We start from the raw sequence: 22,449 nt of genomic DNA on the forward strand, positions 1-22,449 counted from the left end.
TTCAAGGCCATGCTTTGAAAAGTAACTTTTTAAAAAAAATTTTCTGGTCTTAAAAACAGGAATAAGGCTCAGTGCTGCCTAACAGAGGCAACTGAAGTGAGAGATAATCCTGTGGTTCAGCACAGGGAGCACCCAAAGGTTCAGTGCCAGGATATGCCACAGGAAACTAAAGCTGTCACTGCATCTCTCTGAGCCCAAGGGTCCTGTTTGTACTAGAGGGACAACAGCTCCATTTTTTTTTAAAATCTTTGACATTAAAACTTACATTTAAGTTCTTCGGAGCACAAACTCCCGTATGACCACAGCTAAACACAACAGTCTCTGTTCCCAGCTAGATCCTGCCACCTAAAGAGGAAAGCAGTTTTCTTTCCTAATACCTGTCACACACTCAGCCCCAGGGCAGGCTGCCCCACTGTCACATCTCCAGAGCTTGTCACAGCACAATGCTGCAGAGCAGAGAACACAAACACAAACACTCTGCCAAAGGACCTCTGCTCCACGTGTCCTGCACACAGGTCATGGCTACCTGATTAACAACTCCTTAATTGGCTTTACGCAATTCATTAAATGTTGCATTTTTGGCTTGTGAGAAACAGAGCTCGCTCTCTGAAATTTTAGAAGTTTAATACAGGATAAAAGGGACAATATCCAGCGCTGGGGTGTTTAGCAATATGCCAAAACCACACAATTAGCTTCAAGCAATGTTCTTATATACTGTTACATTACAGGGGATACATAAATACTCCTGAGAGTTTACACATATTCAAACATTCCTGTGAGTTTACACGCTCTAGGAACTCTTTTGCTTGGTTTTAACTTGTCTGCATGTCATCTTGTAGATTAAATCAATATATTTTATTTCTTCTTGAGGCTCCATTCTGTTGTTTTGACACCAGAGAGTCAGTAGTAAATTTTTTCTGTTGGTGTCCTGGTTCTTGTCACTGTTATCATTCAGACAAAATGATCCACAAATGTGAGAAACAACATAGCTATTTCACACCATTATCTGAGCTAGTTACACAAATAAAAGCATTTTAACATTATATAGTTTTTATTTTAATATTATGCTAAGGGCTAAGATACAACATATATTTACCACACTATTATTTATATAAGCTATATTGTACATACATAAACTGATGGGTTGTATTATACCAAATAAGCAGTTAAAAGGAGAAATTGTATAATATATAATACCAATTGTATACTATATACAATAGTATACAATTGCATACTATATACAATTACAAATGGTACTATATCAGAATCTTTGTGATCAATAATAACTTGAAAAATCTAATACATAAATGCAAAAGCCAGTAACTACATTTGTCATTTATAACATGGCTCAAATGATGTTTGGTTTTTTCCTCTGTGACATAATAAGAAATAAATAACAAAACAAAAAATCTTGATGAAGGATGTGGAAAGGGTAGAAAAAGGGAACCTACAATCACTGCACATCCTTATAGAGATGGGAAAATTCAGCTGATGGTCTTGTGACACCCTACAAAACCTTCACAGAATCCTGGAATGGTTTGGGCTAGAAGAGACCCTAAAGACCATCCAGTGCCAACCCTCCTGCCATGGGCAGAGACACCTTCCACGAGACCAGGCTGCTCTGAGCTCCATCCAAGCTCGCCATGAACACTTCCAAGGATGGAGATTCTCTGTGCAACCTCTTCCAGCGCCTCACGACTGTCACAGTGAAGAATTTATTCCTAATATCTAACATAAACCTGCCCTTCTTTCACTGTGAAGCCATTCTCCCTTGCCTTAGCCCCCCCATGCTCAAATGGATTTATTGAACATATTCTATTGAAACACACTCAGATGTTCCAAGGCGCTCCTCCCCAACAGTGCCTTCTCGCACCTGTGCGGCTGCAGCCCCTGTCAGAGGGCAGAGCCCGCGGCTCCCGGCCGGACACCCCCGGGGCTGCCTCGCCTTCCCGCCGGCTTTTCCCCGGCTTATGCAGGATTTACCGCCCAGACACAGAGCCCCGCCAAGGGGACAGCGCCGCAGCCCCTCCGGGTAACGCAGCGGCCGAGCCCCGCCGGAGCCCGGCCCGAGCCCCCTCAGCGAGCGCTGCCCGCGCCCCGGGAGCGCCGCCCGCAACAGGCGCCCGCAGGCGGCAGGCCCCGCTGGCGGCGCCCGGGAGGGGAGCGGGACCGGCCGGCCCTGAGGGGATCCCCCCGGTCCGCGGGGACGCGGCTGCACTCACCGCTCCGGGGCGCGGGCTGCGGCTCAGGGAGGGCAGCAGGAGCGGCGTCGCCGAGCCCCGAGGCGGCGGAGCGGCGGCGGCCCCGGTGCCTGCGCCGCTCGGGGGCCGGGCTGGGCGGGGCCGGACGTGAGCGAACTTCCGCGGGGCGGCGGGGTCGCCATGGCGGGTGAGTGAGTGAGTGAGTGAGTGAGGGGGGAGCGCAGGGAGCGAACGTGAGAGTAGCAGGGGACAGCCAGAGGCGGGGTCCCGGCGTTTTCTCGGCAAACTAACGAGGTTTAAAGTGCCCGTGGTGCTCTGCTAGCCCGCCGGGCTGCTGCTGTCACACGCGGTGTGCACCGTGTCTAGCACCGCCCTCATGCTCCGGGTGGAACGGGGACCCCCATGTGTTTTACCACGTCTCTGTATAAATATCTAAAGGGTGGGTGTCAGGAGAATTGAGCCAGGCTCTTCTCGGTGGTGCCAGCCAGCTGGACAAGAGGCAGTGGGCAGAAGCTGATGCACAGGAAGTTCTGCCTGAACATGAGGAAGAACTTCACAGTGCAGAGACCGAGCCCTGGAACAGATGAGCCAGAGAGGTTGTGGAGTCTCCTTCACTGGAGATGAATATCCCTGAAGAACCGTCTGGAGGCAATCCTGTGCCATGGCTCTGGGATGGCCCTGCTTGAGCAGGGAGCTTGGACCCACTGGGGCCCTCCCAACGTGACCCGTTCTGTGATTTCGTGTGCACTTTACATCTTTTGATGTGATGAGCTCTTTTCAGGCATCTCTGTGGGTAACAGTTGAAGCCAGAAAACATTCAGGCTTGGCTTTGAGCTGCTGTGGCTGCCAGGGCCTGGCCTGAGGTGCAAAGGTGGGGCTGCTTTGTGTGATCAGAGGAGGTGCAGAGGGTTCTTACAGCTGTCTGCCCTCCATGGAGACACCATGAAACAAAGGCTTTGTGCTCAGCAGTAAAGCACCCACCACCTTCAGCAGGACTGAGCCTTTCCCCAAACTCTTGCAGCTCACATGTTGCTGTGAATTAATGCTGACATTCGTGGCATGAGCACTGCATGCACACACAGTAATTGCTGCCATGATTTCTCTGTCATACACTGCATTAGCATCTGTCATTTGATATCAGAAGACTGCTAGATCTGCCAGCACTACAAAGCCACTGCTGTCCATGCTGCAACTGCACATCTCAGAATGTGCTTGCACTTGTTTAATAATACGGTTTTCCTGCAGATAGCAAGAGATAATGAATTAGATTTCATGACCAAAGACAGTTAATGTAAATTCCATTTTACTTTAATCAATATTTACCAGTAAAACAAGGAAATCTTCACATAAATAGCTGCTGGACACTGATTTGTTTCTGTATGCTTTAAATGGCTTCAATATCTTTATTTTCTCATACAGCAAAAAGCCCTCCTGATAGTACTCCAAGAAGGCCTGTTTTATCTGTCAGTGCAAGAAAAATTAAAGATAATGCAGCAGACTGGCATAATTTAATGATGAAATGGGAGAGACTGAATGATAATGGATTTACTACAGCAAACAAAATAGTCAACATGAGGATCAGTGAGCAGTAAGTATGCTAATACACACAAATAAACATAGCATAAAGATTGCTTTTATTGAGAGATTAATCTGCTTTCTTCACTAGAAAGTTCTGTTGGGAGAAAAGAACATGTCACAGTGGATAAGCTAGCTTTTAGATCAAACTCAGCAGTTTCAATTTTTGGGTTACATAAACTATTTACATTCAAATAATGTCTCATACAGTAATGTTATTTGCAAGAAATGCGAAATTATTATTTTACATAGTAAAATGTAACATGTTTTAAATAGTTACATAATGTACCAAGTTAAAATCTAATTTTATAAATCTCAGACCCTGTGAGTTCCCTTTCTCTCTTGCGTGTTTTACAGTGAGGCATAAAAAACCTAAGTCAAAAGTTCAGAAGATTTTAAGGAAGAATCAGTGATTTGTACAGACAAAAAGTTTTAATGGTGATGGCTTAAAACCAACAAAGAATCAACAAAAATACCACACCACAACCACCATAAAAAAAACCCCCACAGAAAAACTGAAAAAAAAAAAAAATCCCACTTTGGTAGAGCTTTTATTTTCATGCTGTAATGAAAAGCCTTAACTAACAGGGCTGTGAGCAGCTTCTCCAGATTCCTGACAGCTGAAGAGGGTTTGTCTGACAGGGTTCTGACAGGTACAAGCTGAGGAGTATTTTGCTGTAGTGGTGCCAGATGTTGTTTTGCTCTGTAGCAGCTCTCTCTCTCCAGTCTGAGTTTACAGCTGGTGTGGGAAAGCCTGCCAGACAGGGCAGGTGTCTGCACATTGGCTGCTCTGGGGTCACAGGTAAATGTCTTGGCTTACATTTGCACAAAGGTGAGTTTGTGGGGGGGCACCAGATTGTCCTGTGGAGCAGCTGAAGCCTGGCATATCTTGTAGGTGATGAGAGAGCAACCTCCAGCACAGGGGCAAGGTAAGAGGGAAAAAGTGTTATCTTAACACCTGCCAATGTTTTTTTCAAGCACACATTCTAAGGTAGAGTAGTTTTGTTTTTCTCTGAAGATTGTGGTACTGGCCCCATTTGCCCACATGGCCAGCTATGCTTTTTGCTATTTTTATGTAGGAATTCTCATGAACAGCCTGTGAGAGATTTTGTAGGATCAGACCACAAGGATTTTAAATCTGCACTGCTCAAGTAAACCTATATGTAGTTGTTTACGCTGCCTCATGTTTCTATTTTAGATTTCAAGACAACAAACTGGAGATAGTATGTGATAACAGTGCCACAGAACCTGAAAAGCCAACCCCAAAATACAATGAAGAGCTGGACAATTGCTGTGCAGAATTACTTGAGACCTTAAAGCAAATGGTAATACTAATTTTTCAGACTTAGTCAATATTAATCAATTCCAAGTGAGCTCAAGTAACAAGGAAATGTCCTGAAGTATTTATTGTAGGCAGAAAATTGGGATTTTCATTCATAGCTCTTTGGCTTCAAATCTCAATAACTATAAATCCAGATTGAAATTTACCAATCAAACAAATAAATGGTGCAAAGTTGTTTTTACATCTTCTGTTGTCTTGCAGTTCTACTCCCCCCTTTATAAAGGGTTGTGGAAACAAATTGTACAAAGAATGCATTCCAAAGCTGCACCTGTTTTCTGTTTCTCATCCTGGATATTCCCTCTGTTTAGAACAAAAGAAACAGCAAAGCATAAAGCAGTGCTCTACCTGCCATCACATCCTTGCAGCTGTCTTTGATCAGACATAATGCAATCATTGCTGTGCAGATCTCCTTCTCTGGAGAGTGGAGTAAGATAATTATGTAACCCAACATTTTTTCTGGATACCTTGCTAGGAATTAATGTCACCTGTCAGTTTGACAGGAAGCAAACAATTTTTTTTCTGCCAGATACTGTAATTTAAAATTCTTATTAAAAATAACTTTTACAGCCTTTTGCCAAAGTGGAGGCCCATTAAAAGATCTATTTTTTTATATAGACAGGACACAGACCTCCAGTATTTAGAAAAAGCAGGAAACTGGCTAGATTTCCCTCCAGTTTTTTTTCTGTGGGGAAAATGTTTGGGGATTTTTTTTTACTTGATGTACTGTTGTGTTCAGACTACAAATGCATTGATAAAGTTTTTACTCTTCCTGAGGAACAGGAGTCTAAGCACTCAGTGTTAGATTGGATACTAAACATAGCCACTATGAGCTAATTTATTTTTCATTCCTTATGAGCTTACAGGTTCATAGATGTATCTGTGGTTTAGCTGCTTGATGTAAAGATACTGCCTGCAAGCTCATTTTGGTGTAAATATTCATACCCAAATGCACAAAGTCGTATGAACATGAAGGAGGTGGATGGAATGACCTATTTTTTGAAGAAAGTTGTTAGATCACCCTAGTTATATTGTCAGTAGTAGCTTGAGCTGCTTTTCTCACCTGCTGCTGATCTTTTGAAATTAAAAGTCATCTTGATATGGTAATGTACAAAAAGATCTTGACAGGGCTTGTGCTATACCAGTGTGATGTTTTTCCCCAGTGTTAAATTAGCCTCCTACAGGTAGCCTCTGTGTTGCTGAGGTGAAAAAATGAGAGGGCTTTAGTATATTTCTATATGTGGGAAACGAATGTCCAAAGCAGAGTCATATCTGCAGTGTTCAAAATTTCCAGGTATCTCATATTAAGTCTGTATATAGATTCCAGTTTTGATTCCTGTCTGGAGTTTAAAAAATGTGAGTTAGAAATGTCAGTATTAAATAGCCTTCATAAATAGTGTGTTTGCAAAAAAATGCTTGATATTCAGTAACATTCCATGTTCATCATTTTAAGACAAAAATACAACTGAAAATGGAAAAGCTTACTTCAACTACTAAAGCAATCTGTGACTTGGAAACATTCCACCATGGAGCTGGGAATTGCAAGGCTCCCTTCTTTCATACATGGCCCACACCGTACTTCTGTAAGTAAAATATTGATTATCTTAGCTAATTACATTGTGTCGTCAGTGTCATCTAATTTATGACTGAAAAATAAGCCCTCTTATCTGGATGTCTTGCTTGAGAGGGAGAGAGTGCTGTCTCCTTTACAACTGACTAATCAATAAACACATGAATGCATCACTTGGTTTAGGGTTACTGCTGATGACTGCCAAGCATTGTCTGACATGCAACAATTACAGCATAGAACTAAATTTGTCAGCAGCTTACAGTGTCCATGCTGCAACAGCCATGTTCTCTGCAGGAAGAGATGAATTTGCAGCTTGCTGGTGTTAAGCTGCAGGCTTAACTACTTGACTTGTTACTTGACATTGAAATTAAATCCTTGAATGCAAAGAGCAAGCTATACCTCAGTTAATTCTCAAGCAGCCAAAGAAAAATACCTCTGATCTCAGTGTCAATCAAGTGAAGTAAAGAAATGTTACCCTCTACTGTTAATATTAATTCTTTTAGCATTCACTTGATGGCAAAAGGTACTGCCTCCTAGCTGGTATTACCCCAATTTAAAAACTGTCTGAATTCAAGAGAAGCCTGACTGCATGGAAACCAGCTGCCTGCTTTGTGAAAATCATACCTCTGTGAAGCTCTACCTCTTAATTCACTACCACAGTTTAGCAGGAATCTTAATGTATTAGTTTCTGCCAGCCTCAAAGAATAAGAATGACAAAGACAACTGCTGTCAAAACACCCATTGTGACTGAATCATTTGGTGATGCTGTCTACTCCATGAAAGACCAAATCCTTCTGAAGGCAGTGATAGTTCAGGCTAAGTTAGAAGCACAAAATAAGTCTCTCTTTAAAAATACTTTGTGTGGTTATTTTTTAGTAATTCAAACAATGAAAGATTACAGATGCATTTTAACCCCCCCTGCCAGGTTTACTAACATAATTAGTAGCAGTTTTTACGATAAATGCTTTGGTTTTGGTCTGTTGGGGTTTTTTTTTACTGTTGTTTTTCACTATTGGTATTACTTACTGGTGATCATGCATTGCTGAAGTGCTTCACAGCATGTGAGGGCATCCTTAAGATTAGCTAAAATCAAGAGCAACTCTTAAAATGTGAAGCTTGTATTGCAGGATAGCATTACCAAATTTTAAAATCAAATTTCAGTTATTTGAGGAATAGCTGTAGCTGATAATTTTATAGTGGGTCCTGAGACCAATATCATTGCTTATTCTAGAATTAAATGAGGACTCATGTCAAAATCAGCAGTGTGTAAAATACATCCCAAAGCTGAGCAAATTGTTTAGTATTTTATGTTCCAATGTAAAAACATCATTCATGCTGTAAAAAAAAGATGGCTAAATTGGGGAATAGCTTATGTAAGGTAGGGGTTTTTTATGATCCATGTATTACAAGTATAATTTAGCTTTTAGAGAATTGCTGAAATGTTCTGGTCAATGTGCTTGGTTTTTCAATCCTTTTCAGATGAGGTTTCTCTGAAGCTGTCTGAAATGTACAAGAAGGAACTACAACTCAAGCAAACAATTGTACAAGACATTGCTCATTCTGCTGACCAGGATCTGATGATGGTGTATTTATCCTCGTGGCTGTACCAGCCTTACATTGAGAACAGCAGCATGCTGCTGCTCGAAGCCATGCTGCTGGAAACAGGACACAGGCAGTGCTAGAACTCCAAAGGTTACATGGCTGGCTTCTGGTGATGCTTTTATATGAAACTGAACTGGCATATTGCAAGGCTTACCAAGTAAGTTGATTTTTTGGTAAAACTTATTAAAAATATTTTTCTCTTCATATTCCTTACTTTGTCTCATCTGATACTCCTTTTTCTGCATGGGACAATCTAGTTTTGATTGTTTTTATCTATTTTAAGGGCAACACAGAGGCTACAGGTAGGATGCTAAGTCCTCTATAGTCAGAAAGAGGTGAGCACTGCTTGGTAGTCTGGGGGATTAAATGCAAAAAGAATACACAGCAAAAAATGTAACTTCCAAGTCTGGACAGCCTAAAATACCTACACAGTCTCTTTTGCCACAGAAATTCAGCACTTCTTGATCTTCCATGGTTTTTGGGGTTTTTTTGCATGAATTAATAGGGCAAATGTTTTTGTACTTAATTTATAATTGGAAGAAAGAAAACCACAAAAAGAATCCAAAAGGATCCACATAGTTTGGTATGTGATTTTGAAATGCTGCTGCAGACAATAGTGTAAGTTCTGCTTTGGTTTGGATTCTGGTGTTGTTGGGTACATCACCCTCAATGAGTGATCCAAGCCTGAACCAGCATCCAGGGAAGGTTTAGTAGAACTCAGCATTCTACAGTCACTATATAATAAGGTCTTGTCCCTTTTAATTAATTTTAACTTTTTTTTTTTTAAGAGATGTTCAATGAAAGCAGCTGTGAATAAAACAAAACCTGCTTTAGTCAAGGCTGTATCCCCTCTTGTCTGCTTCCTGTCATAGGGCTCAGTGAGTTTTTCCTTAGACTATTGGTACTCATGTCAAGTTGTTTTGGATTGAAAGTGTGTCCATCCCTCTGTACTGATAGCAAAAGCAAGGTCACTTACCTAATTAGTCCCAAGCTGAAACCTTGGGGTTAGTAAGGGAAATACATCAGTTTCCTGCAGTAACAGGACAGACAGACATGAATTGAGAAGTTTTCTTGAAAAGTTGTTTGGTTGAACAATGAGGTTGTTTCTGGCAGCTAATAAGAGTTCTATTCTTAGCCCACAATTCCAGAATCTAAAAAGAAATTCTGCTGTAGCTCAATGAGGATAAAGTTAGGAACAACTTTGTTGGGTTTTGTTATTTTTTCAGTGGAAGTGTTCCACTTAGTTTAACAGCCACCTTAATTCATCTGAGTTGGGCCAGACCTGTGTCACTATGGAAACATCTCAGTACTTCAAAAATATTTTCCAAGGAGAAAAGATTGATTCACATATAGAACTGTTCTTTTAAGATGAGAGTAGGTGTATTATATTTCCCAGCATGTGCAAATTGATGGGGAAGGCAAAATTGAAGCAAGTTTTCATTTTCTCCGCAGGTGGAAATTGTGGTTTGTTCTCATTTCTTAAGAGGCAAAAAAGGCTCTTCAGGAAGGGGTCTTCATATTCACAGACCCTCTTGCTTATTGACTGGTGTTGGGCATTGGAAGATTACTGCAAAATCATTGCAGAGATGTTTTGTCATTCTAGCTCTAAGCAGTTGATTGTTATATTTGTAGCCCTCAAATACAATTATCTGACAGTCAGTACAAAAGAGTATCATAAAGAATTGCTCACTGCAGTGAAAGACTTTGAAAGACCAGGAGGACTTTGCTTTGTATGCTGCCTTCACTTACAAGGTAGGTCTCTATCCTCTGGCAATTACCACCTCCTAGAAAAAGAGGGGAAAAACCCAAAACAAATAGTAACTCATTAATAACTCATTAATGTACAGTACCTTTCACAACTACTCATAAAAGGCAACATTTTGGATAATCAAATGCATCTTCTACTTATGCAACCATGAAAAAAACCCACCAAACAAAAAAGCCTAACCCAACTATGTGTAAAGGGACATAGAGCAGTTTATTTGATCTGTAAATTGTCTTACTGTTTAGGTTCAATTTAGTGTTTTTCTTAGTGGTAACAATACCATGAAAAAAAAAAAATCAATGCTGCTCATACTCAATTTAAGAACAACTCTCCTGTCCTTGGCAGATTTGTCTGATTGTCCCAGTAGTTGCATCTATGCAGCAATGAGGTGACACACACATTTTAAGGATATGTTGCCACTTTTCAGTCATGTCTGCTCGTTTAATGCTGTTCTTTTTCACCTGCTAAACTTCTTGAAAGAAAAGACAGTGCCCTGGACAAGATGCTGGTAGGAGGTCTCCACAAAAATATAATCTGATCCAAGGATCATACTGAAAGTATGACAAAAATTCAAGTAATTTGCCAAGTTTTCTCCCTGCCTAGAGCAACAGTCTCTTTGTATTATGATTAAACAGTACGAGGTAGCATGGAGTTACTGGAAAGGTTGAAGTGTGGAACTCATAAAGGATGCATCATCTGAAAGGGGAAAAAAAAGTGTAATACCACTCTAACAAAAATAGGCCATGACAGACTAAAGCAAAAAAAAGGAATCTGGTACCTCGTTAAGGAAAATTAGATCACTACTTATGCACCTTCCCATTTATGTCTACACAACAGCAATTTTTAAAGGTGTGGCTGAACATTAGACAAGCAACTTAAATACAATTCCAGCTGTTCAGTACAGATCAGATCTTGTTTGAGGCTATTTTTGTCTCAACTCAGTGAATGCTTTTTTCAGTAAGGATCAGCTAGGCTGTCACATTGTTCCCAGAAAGCACAAGTTTATGGATTATACTTAAAGCTGCTCATTTTTCCAGGCAGATTTATGTGCATCAAGTCTAAATGCTAATGAATATTCAAGATAGCTTTTAAAAACACAATAACAGTGTTTTGTACTCTCAGTGGCACAGAAAATGCACATTTTTAATATAGCTTTTATTTTACCCATATACAGCTTGCCAGTACACAGCACATCACTGCTGAACAGCAGTACAACTTACTGCATTTTTAGATGGCTAGAGAGAAAAGGAATTATGTAACAAAAGGGAACAGTGCAAGTTTTAGGGTTGACAAGATTTTCACTTTCCACCCATCCCCAACATATAAAGCAAATAGAACAATGTTAATTCTAGAATTTTTGGTTGCAATGCTGCTAAATTTATATAAACATAAGTTATAAAAAGTACAGGGCATAGAAACAGTTTACAAATAAGTTAAATTTCAATTATCTCAATATTCACATTAGAAAAATATACATTTTATAATCAGTCTTTTCCAGAAGAAAGCTTATAGGGTTTTCTAATTTATGGCTCCAATTCACTTTGTGAGAGCAAAATATCTTCACTTTGGCCACCTGCTTCCATTGCCAGAAGGGCTTCCACTGTTTCCAGAGGAATCCCTTCGGGTGTGCGAATGTGCATTGTTGTACCGCTGGAATCGGTCACAATGACGATGCCTTCTGCCTGAGACAACACAGCAGTGTCTGGGTGAGACAAGATAAGCCCATCTGAAGTCTGAATAAAAATCTGTTCGTGTCCCTGAGACAAAAAATCATGGCTCTCATCAGAAATCTCAAAAGCTACAGTTTCATCTACAGTAACTGTATTTGCCAGTTCGTGTGCTTCCTCTGTCCCACAAGAATATTCACTCTGGTTTTTGAAAGCATTTTCCTGGTTCCCATGAATGGACAGGGAGGCTCCCTGGACAGCGTTCTGGTGCAACTCAGCCTGAGCATTCTGGGGGTAGTTTATTGGCACAACGTTTGTTGAAAAAACTTTCTCAAGCTCCTGTATCTCATCAGTCATATCAGCATTACGGAGTTGCTCGGAGCGTTCTTTAATGGCAAAATCCGGGTTTTCTTCTTGCAGTTGATGGTATTTTGGACTGTGACCATTCTCTTCACTCGCTGGCAGGGCAGTGCTGTGCCTGGCCGCTGCCTGCTCCGTCAGGGAGCTGTGGAGCTCAGGAGCTGCCGGTCCCCGCGCCGCGCTCCCGCTGACCGAGCGCGCCTGAAGCAGCCCGGCCGAGCCGCCGGCTCCCGCAGGCAGCACCACCTCAGTGTGCAGCACAGAGGCTTCAGCTGCCACGGCTGCTGCCTGTGTCCCTGCAGGCTGGGGGTATTCTATCCTCATCTCCACAGTTTGGGAGAAGGTACCTGAATTTTCACCATCGACTCGAACTCCTGAATCAGCAAGTGAATTGTGTTCCTCTGCTGTCTGTAATGTACTTCCAGTTGGACAGCAAGTGATATGCCTGTCTTCTGAAAGCAGGATTTCTCCATTTAATGGATTAAAACCTGAAAAGGGGAAAGAAGTATTATTTTGTTGGGCAATCTAATATTGCATGCCAAAAAACCCTACATTTCAGCAATAATTTTGGAGGAAAAGCTTGACTATTTCCCTGCTTTGCTTCTCCCAGATTAGCAAACCTGAAACACCTTACAGGAGTTTCACAGAACTTCCCAATGAGAAATTCACTATAAAAATATTTAAGGAATTTTTGAATGGTGATAGTTTATCAAGTATTTCTATGTTGAGAAACCTTACATTTAGAGGCAGCATTTTTCTGTTCATCCTGAAAAGAACCTGGGCTGAAAGGCAAACTCATTTTTCTTCCATCTGTCATGCAGCCAGTAGCATTAACAGACAAAGACTTTACCAGGCACAAGCTTGTCAGCTGCTCATCCTCATCACTTTTAGTAAGTTGATGGAAGCATTTAAACTTCTGTTTAAATTTCTATGCCTAATCAAGTTCATCCGGGACTCAGACATGTCATCAGGTTACTACATATTAATTAACTGTGCTAAGAGCCCCAGTAGCACTTTTGTCCTGTGCCAGAAAAGGTCAAAACCACAAGAAATGCAATGTTCTACCAGTTACTTGACCTGGACCTGACCAGGGTCCCAAACCTTGAAAGTAGCTGGACAATAACTACTAAGCTGCAGTAGTATGAGCTGTCAGTCTTTATCATTAAAGGTCAAAAGGAACAAGTAAGTTGGTTTGGTTTTGGATTTTTTTGTTATGAAAGATACCACAGCACAAAAAAGGAGACTTAACACTGCAGAGAGGACTATTTTTAACATTTTGCACTGTAGACTAGCAAACACCCTACTAGCAGGTGCAAGAAAAATGTAATTTTAAAAACTCCCAGCCCATAAGAAAATCATAGTGCAGCAAGAAGTAAGCATGGTCATGCAGAGAGCCTTTCAGAGAAAGAAAATCTAACAGAGGGAAACAAAACCATTGACTGAAAGGCGTACAAAGGGCAAAAGCACAGCAACACCAAAACGAGGTATTTACAAAGTGAATGGTACTGAGAGACACATCTTACTAGAGATTTACTTTCCTTTCACTGTTACCCTGCTCATCTGAAGTGCAGGAGGATGAAACATGAAGAAGGAATAAAAAGAAAGGTAACCACCTGAAGAGACTGTGATGCAAAATGGTGCCTCAGTTCCAATACAAGATGTATTCCAATGATTGATACAGGACAGCCTACACAGCTCTCCCTTCCCCCAGGTGCCACAAAGCTCTGGTAATTCTGCTGCTGTAGCTGGCTGGGGCCAAGAGGAAGGATGTGCACTGTGCTTCCTCTGCTCTCCCACAGCTGACACAAAGGTCATGCACTCAGAGGGACAGGACAGACAGGAAGCACACAGCAGAGGACACTACTGTGCTCATAAGTATCATCACTGATTATCATGCATCCAGGACTGATCTACTGCTGCCTGCATCCTCTGTAACTTTTCCCTCCTCATGAGGCCTTTCCAGTTAAACAGCTGCTTTTGAAGGACCTGGGAAGCAAGTTAAGCAATGAAACTGTAAGACAAAAACCACAGTAGCTTGAAGAACAAAGATTTGCTCAGCTCCTCCATGAACAGAACAGAACTGGAAAATCTGAAGAGGTTACCATCTTTTTCAAACAGTGTACACAAATTCCCACTCTTTTTTTTCACTTCATCTTGACTGGCATAAGCGTTCACATTTTCTGGTACATCTTCTAACTTGGTCCTTTTGGCTGGTGGCAACAGTTCTTCCCCTGAGCTCTGTCAATACAAGAGATGATTAACTGCAGCCTGTAACATCTGACAATACTGGGAAAGATAAGTGTGGGAACATCATGGCAGTGAACTGATGATCTCTGAAAACAGGATTTACACTAAAGGTGTTAAGAGGTAAGGATTTAAACACAGCCCCCACACTATGCCAAAACTCCAAGGGGACAAAACACAGCTCTCTGCTACAGCTATAAACAGACTGAAGCTCATCAACTGACTCATCAGAAAGAAACTTCATGCCCTTCTATCCACCACCAATTAGCACAGCAATCACTTCTCTAATGTCTGAACCTGCTGTAGGTTAGGCTATTTCCTCTAACACAGGCTGGAATCTGTGGAGACCCCAGCTACCAGCACCTCAGTTAAGTTCTTTTGTCCCTGTATCAAGACCTGTAAGTCTTTGATACTCTGTCCTGAATGCTACCAAGTGTCTTCCCAAAGCACATACTTGGTGTGCTAGTTCACGTGCCCTGCTATGATACCACAGCAGAGAGTACTTTCAGTATTTCTGAACACCACAAAAGTCTTACTTGAACATGACTCAGATAATACCAGCATGATTTTGTCAGGAATAATTACATATTTTTAAGTTTTAATTTGCCTTAGTTTCACTGGTGATTTTCACAAAGGTGTTCCATACCTCAGCTAACCGTTTTTGTCCCAGTACGTCCACAGGCACTTGCTCACTGACCATTTTAATTACACACTGTGAATAAGAGTCTGCACCTTGCATCTTCTGTTCTCCACTGAGAATTTCTGTGATTCCTAGAGATTCAGCAACCTTCAAAAACAGATAAAAGGAAAAAAGTAAAAGTTAGCCTCTCAGATCTGAATACATATATGCTGAAATACAGAACTAGTCATGTCTAGCCTGACAATCACCTCAGCTCATGCAAGTATTTAGACTCCCATGTTTTGTACCAGCCTTCACACTGACACACGACCTTCATTTGAAGGTGACTGTTAACAGGCAAACTTGAAAGAATTATGGTTATACATTGAATCCAGGGACAGTTACTCAGAGCAGTGTTTAATAAAGATTATTGAGGCTCTCCGTCATATAAAAACATTTTAGTCTTCTGTTTGGAGTATCTCTACTTAGTTAAGGATTTTCCCCCCTCCTCACATTCCATTCCTGTGCTTCATCCTTACATAGGTGTGCTACCATCCAGTTTCTCAAGGCTGGGTTGTTTTGGGGTTTGGTGTGGTCTTGTTCTTTTTTAAAGAGCTTCATTCTATATTAAGAAAGCACATGAACACAGAAGAGAAGCAAGAAGGAGATTTCATCTGTCTTTCCAGAGACAGCTCCATAAACAATGCATCTGGAGTCACTGAAATAATAGTTTTCAATTTTATTAATGTAGTCACTACCTTTCATGTTTGTTAATGTGGCTGTGAACTGCATAGATGCACTCAGTTTGCCCTCATTTTGCAATGAAATTACTTACCTTTTTAAATCAAGGTCACTCATTTTAAATATAGGACCCCCCCCTTCCTGATCAAACATCAGGATGTGCTTTGATTAGTGGTTAATGCTAAATAAACCTTGCAGTAATATGCAGCTTCATACCACCCTAGATATGCAAGGCAACTATCAGCACTGCTAGAATTGTTTCTTATCCCTCTAGCTGTATCCACTGACAAAAACTAGAATTGTAGTTTTATTATGGATTTCTTTTTCTTCTTGGTAAGCTGTTGGACTTTTCACAATAATGTCTATTTTTTACTAATTAAAAATCTTGTTGTCAAATAAATTTACCTGCACAAAAAAGCTTATCAAAAAAAAAATTAAAAATGGAAGGCATCTAAAATAAAGCAGGCAAACAAACCAACCAATCATAGTTCCAAACAGAGTGCTTTATTACCTTAGCATCTTTTATTTCAACGGGCTGTTGGCAGTTCACAGAATCAGAATTACTGAGGTGATCATAAGCCATTTTCTTTACCATATTGTGCAAATCTTCAAACTCCCTATACACATCTGGAAAGTAAGCTTTGGCTGGATGTCCTTTTTCCACCTAGAAGAAGAGGGGAATAAAAAAGGGCTTGTTTCTCCCTCCCCTATACTTTAAAAAAAGATGAAATTAAGATCTGTCAACTTTGTTCTGTTCAACATTTTGAAATAGAAACATTCAAGTCAGAAGACTATGGAATATTCAAAATGCCATTGAACCAGGCAGCAAAAAGCAAGGCTTTGAGTTGAGACCTACAAGAGTTTTGCCTGTGTAAGACTGAAGTGATGTGTGGAACATGTACATGCTGCACGATATTAATTTAGGAAATTCAATTATGTCTCTAAAGGAATCTTTTTATGAGTACTAATGGACATATCCCTAAAATAATTTAGTATTTTTAGGTGAAAACTCACCTTCATCAACAGGAATTCATACACTGTAACCAGCTTTGTAAGACGTGGGAGAGCCAGCTCCATTAAGTCTTCATTATCACATTGTTGTATTAGCTGTCGAAAGGCAGAATGAGATTATTAGGAAAAAGCAGCCCACACATCATGCACCCCATTTTCAGAACATAAAATATCACTACTTTTTTTTTTAAAGGTATGCTGTATGTTTAGGCAGCTTTAAGAATAGATGCAAACTAACTCCAAAATGGGGTTAAGTTACAAAACCTCAGAATAGTTACTACTCATGTACAGACAAAACTCAGTCCCACAAATGTTGCCAATTCATAGAAAGAACAGCAACCTCAGTAGCTTTAGTAGCCATAAAGAATCTATAACACACAGAAAACAAAGAACAAGTTGTGTTACTTGGATTTTAATCCCCAATCTGTCCTCCCCCAAGACCTTCTTTGTGGGTTTGTTTTGGTTTTTTGGTGTTCTTTTCAGTATTATTTCTTTTACTGTGTTGGAGGGGATACTAGTAGTAGCTAGTAACTTTCCTTCTGCAGAAAAAGGGTAGCAAGAATATATCTACATGTCAGAAGTCCCTTTTCAAACCCAGTTCCCATTTTCCCTTTTTCCAATATTCTGCTGGAAGTATTTTTTTCTTAAAAGACAATGTTTTCTTCTTAGAAGCCATCTAAGGCTTTCCTCTTGTCCATACATAAGGATGTAAAAAAAAAAAAATCTTTTTTTGAAAATGATTAATTGAAAATAAGTGATTAATAAAAAAAAGGGAGGGGGGGGAAATTGGGGTGGGGTAAAAATACTTGCAAAGTAATTGCAGAAGAGAACCATACCTCTTTTAACCTAGCTTTTCTTCTGAATACATTGTGTTCTGCTGACACACTACTAAGTGACTTTGAAGGGGACTGACCAGGTCTGCTAAGCCTTCCAGAACACCTGGATCTTCCACCCATCCTGGGTCGACCACGTCTCTTTGGTCGTCTGGGCCTTCCAGATCCTTTTGGTGTTAGCGGTCCCCGGCGTCCTGAACTGGTTTCATTTGGTTCTTCTGCCAGCAAGTGTCTGCTTTCCTCACACTCTGATGCCTTAATTAAAAGGAAATGTGTTTATTCACCATTTTAAACGGTTTCAAGGAGACAGTTATAAAATTTTGTCATCTGTACATACAATAAATAGCATATTAAAAAACGCAAAGCTGGATACAAGCATAACTTGAAAGAAAGTTGTGGAATAAAACACATTAGTAAGACTGCTACTCCTGCATCACATATATGCCATTATTTGCAAAGTTAGCGTTTTTGAACCACAAGATGTCATACAAAATAAAAAGATTAAACAAACATAATGAAAGAGGTGGTTTAAGTGGGTTAAATACATTTAATATTTTTGAAGTAAAATATATCCTATTTAGATAAAGAGGTTGTAGAAATAAAACTTAATTAGCAATAAAACATACTCAAAGAATAATTTGGGTTTCATTCTAACTACATCAAAATGAAGAATTTATAAGACAAAAACTCTGACACCACGAACAGTGACAAGCATAGTAATTAAATTCCAAAGTGTACTGCCCAGTTACCACATTTCAAAATCCTGTCTTCCTTAGAAACACAGCTAGGAAGCAGCTGCTGTTATAAGATCACACAGAAATTCAAAGTACCTTTTATATGTTTAAGTTATGATCATTTCAGTGTAAAACTTTATAACTGTTCAAAGCAGTGATTTCTTACTTAATCATCTTTCCCTTCCAAGCTAGAATTTCTAAGAATGTTCCAGCATCTTTCAAGAAATTAGTTCATAATAGTACTGAGTTACATCAGGCTTCTTTGCATAATCTGTACATTTGCATCCCAACATTCAGTAACTCCCTACTATTCTACTGATTAGGAAAGCTCTATAAATGGCAAATTTATGTCAGTTCTATCCAGGGATTAAATTACTAAATTAGTTCTAAATTTGACACAGGATTAGGGGTTGAGCATGGGGATCTTGATTGGCTTCCTGTCTGTATCAAATACAGTAATTCAGAAAGCAGACTTGAGTATTCTGCAATTCTCTTTTTCCAGAGATGATAACTGAGTGTAGAGGATGAGGGAAGGTTTGTTTGCTGTAAATTTTCACCTTCCTGAGATCAACTTCATAATGATAAAGTAATAAATGTGACACCCCTGTATCTAAATGAGTACTTTTTCCTAACCAGCAGCTGCATCAGCTCTTGCTGCAAAATGTTAAGAGTCATTTCAATATTAAAAGAGAAACTTTTCTTTGAAGTGACCAGCTTAGAACATCACAGGAAAAAATTTGCAGCTAAGGCAGCTTTCTAGAGACTCAAATTTCACCAGTGTTTGGTGTGCAGGGTTTTCAAAGCCTCACTTTGAGAACCTGCTCTAGGAAAAGTTGCAGTTCACTGTTGTGTTCCAAATAAGAGATTTTTCTGTGATGACATTATTTCAGCAACAGAAAATGAGAGAACAGATGATGTGTTGCTGTCATGCTAAAGGCTGTAACTGAACAACAGTGTTCTTATCCAAATGCAGAGAAGAATGTCATTTATGCAGACAAGGTGAAAACTGTATGTCAGAAACAAGGAAGAAATGAACACTCGGTGAACATTTAGTTGTATGTGTCTGTGCAAGAGTACCCTTGCTGCAGCACTGCAAGAGACATTTGATTTTTAAAGGAATTCAATGGGAAATTTGCCTAATGCAGTCTATCAGTGGATACTTCTGAGCAATACAAGACTGTGCAGCTATAGGACTGCCATTGCACTTTGCACAGAATTTACAGGTTTTATAAGTTACCCTTTACCTGTCCTCCAGCCTTTGAATCAACAGTTTCTTCCATACTGGTAGCTAGTGCTTTTTCATGACTTGAAGTGACAGCAATTGAATCCAAATGTGCTGGACTCATCATTTCCTCTTCCACAAATATACTTCCATTAGGTTTATTTAGAGGTATTTTCTGAGGTGAAGGCTCCAGCTGTCCATGGTCTGGGTTAAGTTTATAATGTCTTGCTAATCCTCCTTTTCCTATGTAAGATTTTTCACAAGTCTGACATTTAAACATTTTGGGTTTCAGATTATAATTTGAAGAACTGAATAATGCATCCTTTCCCTTCACCTTTCCTTCTTCATCATCTTCTATACTCAGCTCAGAGTAGTCATCAGAATCAGACTGATGACCATCAGCCAAATCCTCCATTTTAATGAATTTATAATCTTTAGCTTTGTATTTGGGAGGGCGTGAAATCCGTCCAGAACGAGTTTTCACTTTCAAGGATTTCTTTAACTTGTCATCCTTTTGCTTTTTTTCAAGGCTTGGTGTACTTGCTGAACTGGCTGCAGCCACAGTAGGTTTTGGAGACCTTGAAGCCGATGCTGTGGCACAAGAAGCCCTCTGTCCATTCACCATCTTGGATGGGGGAATCTTGTCCACAGACCCGTGAGATGGTAAAGGCCTCTGCATAAGCAACTGAACTGGAGACTCAGAAGAACTGTGCAGGAGTAGCTGCTGCTGCTCAGTTCCTGAAACAGGCTGTATCCTAATTATCTGGGGATTAATAATGCCAACTCCTGGTATGCTAGATTTCCTACCAACTGGCTGACTCAGCGTTATAGTTTTGGACTGGATTGGTGCCAATGATGTCACTGGCCCTTCAGTTTCCTTCATCTGTCCTGGCTGAACTTGGACACAAATGGCTTCCAGCTGCTTTTGTGGAAAAAAGGAAGAGTTGCAATTACACAAATACAGTATTAATAAATAAATACAATATTTATTGAGTTAATACACACATTCCCTTAAAGCAAAGCATGAAGAAAGCACTGCACATCATTAACTTTCCATCTTAATGCATCAAAGCACAGATTCCAGATTCCCTTCCTTCAAGCTATGGGTTTTCCTGCACATTTTCTGCTGTGACTGCGGTTCAAAGCATGTAAAGTTTGCTCTGAGGCCATGCCACAGCTTTGTTACCTGCTAGCAGGCCTGTCTGGAACAGCAGAGTCAATGCCATCACCAAGGCACACTCACAACCTTCAGCAAACCCCACACACGGGAAAACTACAGTCTGCTACATAACACAGGCCAAGTACCCAGCCCAGGACATACTATAATGTGAGTTCAGTTCACAAAAACTTTATGGTGATGATTCACAGAATCAGATGTTACTGTTTATCTCCCTTGCAGTTTCTCTGCCTCATCCAAATTTCTGCTTCAGTTCCAATCATTCACTTCACAACCTACACCCCAAAAGTGGGTTGAAAGCCCAGGGACTGTCACCTGCAAGAGGCATGCAGCAACTTCCAGTGTATCACCACTTAACCACTAAGGAAAGGCTCTTCTGTGCTGTCCTTGGCTGCACGTGTTGTCAGACTCAAATACTGACCACAGCAGCGATTAGCTACATTCAAACACGGATTTTCCTAAACCACATTGAAAGCTGTGCCTTTGAGCTATGGGATCTGAGTCTACACCCTAGAGCAGGTGCGACTGAGGAGAACGAAAAAAAAAAAAAAAAAAAAAAAAAAAGTGTTAGAAAGGATTAAACCCGCCGGAGCCGTGGCTTTCATCACCAACAGAGCGCCGCAGCCTCCCCCCCGCCCAGCCCCCGGGGTTACCTTCTGCGGGAGGAGGCGGGCGGCCGCCGCGGCCCTGCCCTGCTGCAGGGCGACCTGCTGGGCCACGCTCTGGAGCTGCCGGGCGGCGTTCTGCATGATGCCGCCCGCGGGGCAGGGCTGCGGCGGGGGCGCGGCGGCCGCCGCCGGCTTCAGCTGCTCCTGGGCCTTGCTCACTTGCTCGATGACCCGCCGGAGCTCCGCGGGGGCCAGCGGCGCGGCGGCGGGACGGGGCGGCGGCCCCGGGCTCTCCAGCAGCCGCCGCTGCTGGCCGGCGCTCTCCGCCGCGCTCCCGTCCGCCCGCAGGTACAGCACGGTGCCGCTCGCCGCTCCCCCGCCGGCTTCCAGGGCGGCCAAGCTCTGCACCAGCTCCTCTGTCACCGCCAGCAACTCCGCGCCGCTATCCTCCTCTCGCCCCGCGGCCGCGCCGGGGGGTGCCCCGCGGGTCCCGGGGGGCTCGTCCTCAGCGGGCGGAGGGGGCGGCAGCGCCCCGGCGCCCCCCGCCCCGGGAGCCGCCATCTTGGCAGGCGCCGCATCGGCGGCTGCCCCCGGCGGTGTCGGCAGCGCGGGCGATGCGCGGGGCACCGGCAGCGGGGCCAATGGCGCCCCCGGCAGCGCCCGCCGCGCCCCCCGGGGCGGGGCCGCCCGGCGCCGACGGCGGCTCGCGCGGGATAAAACCGGCGGAGGTGCACCCGGAGCTGCTGGCCCCGGTGGCGGAGTTACCGTGAGTTGTTTTTGCCCGCCGTGCGAGTCTCAGTACAAGAGAGAGGGACATGGAGCTCCTAGAGCGGGTACAGTGGAGGGCAGTGGGGGATAGCTGAGGGACCAGAGCGTCTGTCTTACGATCGAAGGATGAGGGAGTCGCGCCTTTCCAGCCTCGGGAAGAGACCTCATGTCTGTGTACAAATATCTAAAGGGGCTTGTGCCAAGAGAATGGATCCACGCTCTTCCCGGAGGTGCCGACCTCTGGGATACAAGACAACTGATGCACAGAAAGTTCCACCTGAACATGCGGAAGAACTCAACTGTGCAGGTTACCGAGCACTGGAACAGGTTGCTCAGAGAGTTTGTGGAGTCTCCCTCAAGTGGAGATATCCCAGAACGGTCTGGACGGAATCCTGTGCCGGGTGCTGTACAAG

The 22,449-nt window shown here is 42.1% G+C and overlaps 3 protein-coding genes across 8 annotated transcripts in view; 1 reads left to right on the forward strand and 2 right to left on the reverse strand.

Annotated features, from left to right (window-relative positions):
* The window catches only part of TECPR2 (tectonin beta-propeller repeat containing 2), a 41,323-nt gene extending 38,969 nt beyond the window's left edge, over nt 1-2,354 (reverse strand). For 2 of the 3 annotated variants that reach the window (XM_064423307.1, XM_064423304.1), the window contains exon 1: nt 2,223-2,339. The gene's annotated coding sequence lies outside the window, so the exon portion shown is untranslated. Of the gene's footprint in view, nt 1-2,222 lie in introns of all 3 variants that reach the window. The other variant, XM_064423308.1, reaches the window with a different exon arrangement.
* On the forward strand, nt 2,283-20,481 carry CINP (cyclin dependent kinase 2 interacting protein). 3 transcript variants are annotated; one of them, XM_064423313.1, is made up of 7 exons: nt 2,283-2,388; nt 3,621-3,789; nt 4,975-5,101; nt 6,569-6,698; nt 8,165-8,444; nt 9,740-10,039; nt 20,013-20,481. In XM_064423313.1, the coding sequence occupies exons 1-5, from the start codon at nt 2,382-2,384 to the stop codon at nt 8,365-8,367; spliced, it is 636 nt and encodes a 211-aa protein (XP_064279383.1). In that variant the 5' UTR covers nt 2,283-2,381; the 3' UTR covers nt 8,368-8,444; nt 9,740-10,039; nt 20,013-20,481. The 3 variants fall into 3 exon arrangements, with proteins under 3 accessions (XP_064279383.1, XP_064279381.1, XP_064279382.1); XM_064423311.1 differs by lacking the exon at nt 2,283-2,388 and adding an exon at nt 2,527-2,640; XM_064423312.1 differs by lacking the exons at nt 2,283-2,388; nt 9,740-10,039 and adding an exon at nt 2,527-2,640.
* On the reverse strand, nt 11,189-21,923 carry ZNF839 (zinc finger protein 839). Of its 2 annotated transcripts, none has more exons than XM_064423310.1 (8): nt 21,314-21,923; nt 19,506-20,402; nt 17,531-17,782; nt 16,698-16,790; nt 16,195-16,347; nt 14,970-15,110; nt 14,182-14,317; nt 11,189-12,567 (listed from the first exon to the last, which is right to left on the reverse strand). In XM_064423310.1, the coding sequence occupies exons 1-8, from the start codon at nt 21,827-21,829 to the stop codon at nt 11,576-11,578; spliced, it is 3,180 nt and encodes a 1,059-aa protein (XP_064279380.1). In that variant the 5' UTR covers nt 21,830-21,923; the 3' UTR covers nt 11,189-11,575. The 2 variants fall into 2 exon arrangements, with proteins under 2 accessions (XP_064279380.1, XP_064279379.1); XM_064423309.1 differs by having other exon boundaries at nt 19,506-20,405.
* Nucleotides 21,924-22,449: the final 526 nt, after the last annotated feature.

The sequence above is a fragment of the Passer domesticus genome, chromosome 6, assembly GCF_036417665.1.
Source record: "Passer domesticus isolate bPasDom1 chromosome 6, bPasDom1.hap1, whole genome shotgun sequence".
NCBI classification, from domain to species: Eukaryota; Metazoa; Chordata; class Aves; order Passeriformes; family Passeridae; genus Passer; species Passer domesticus.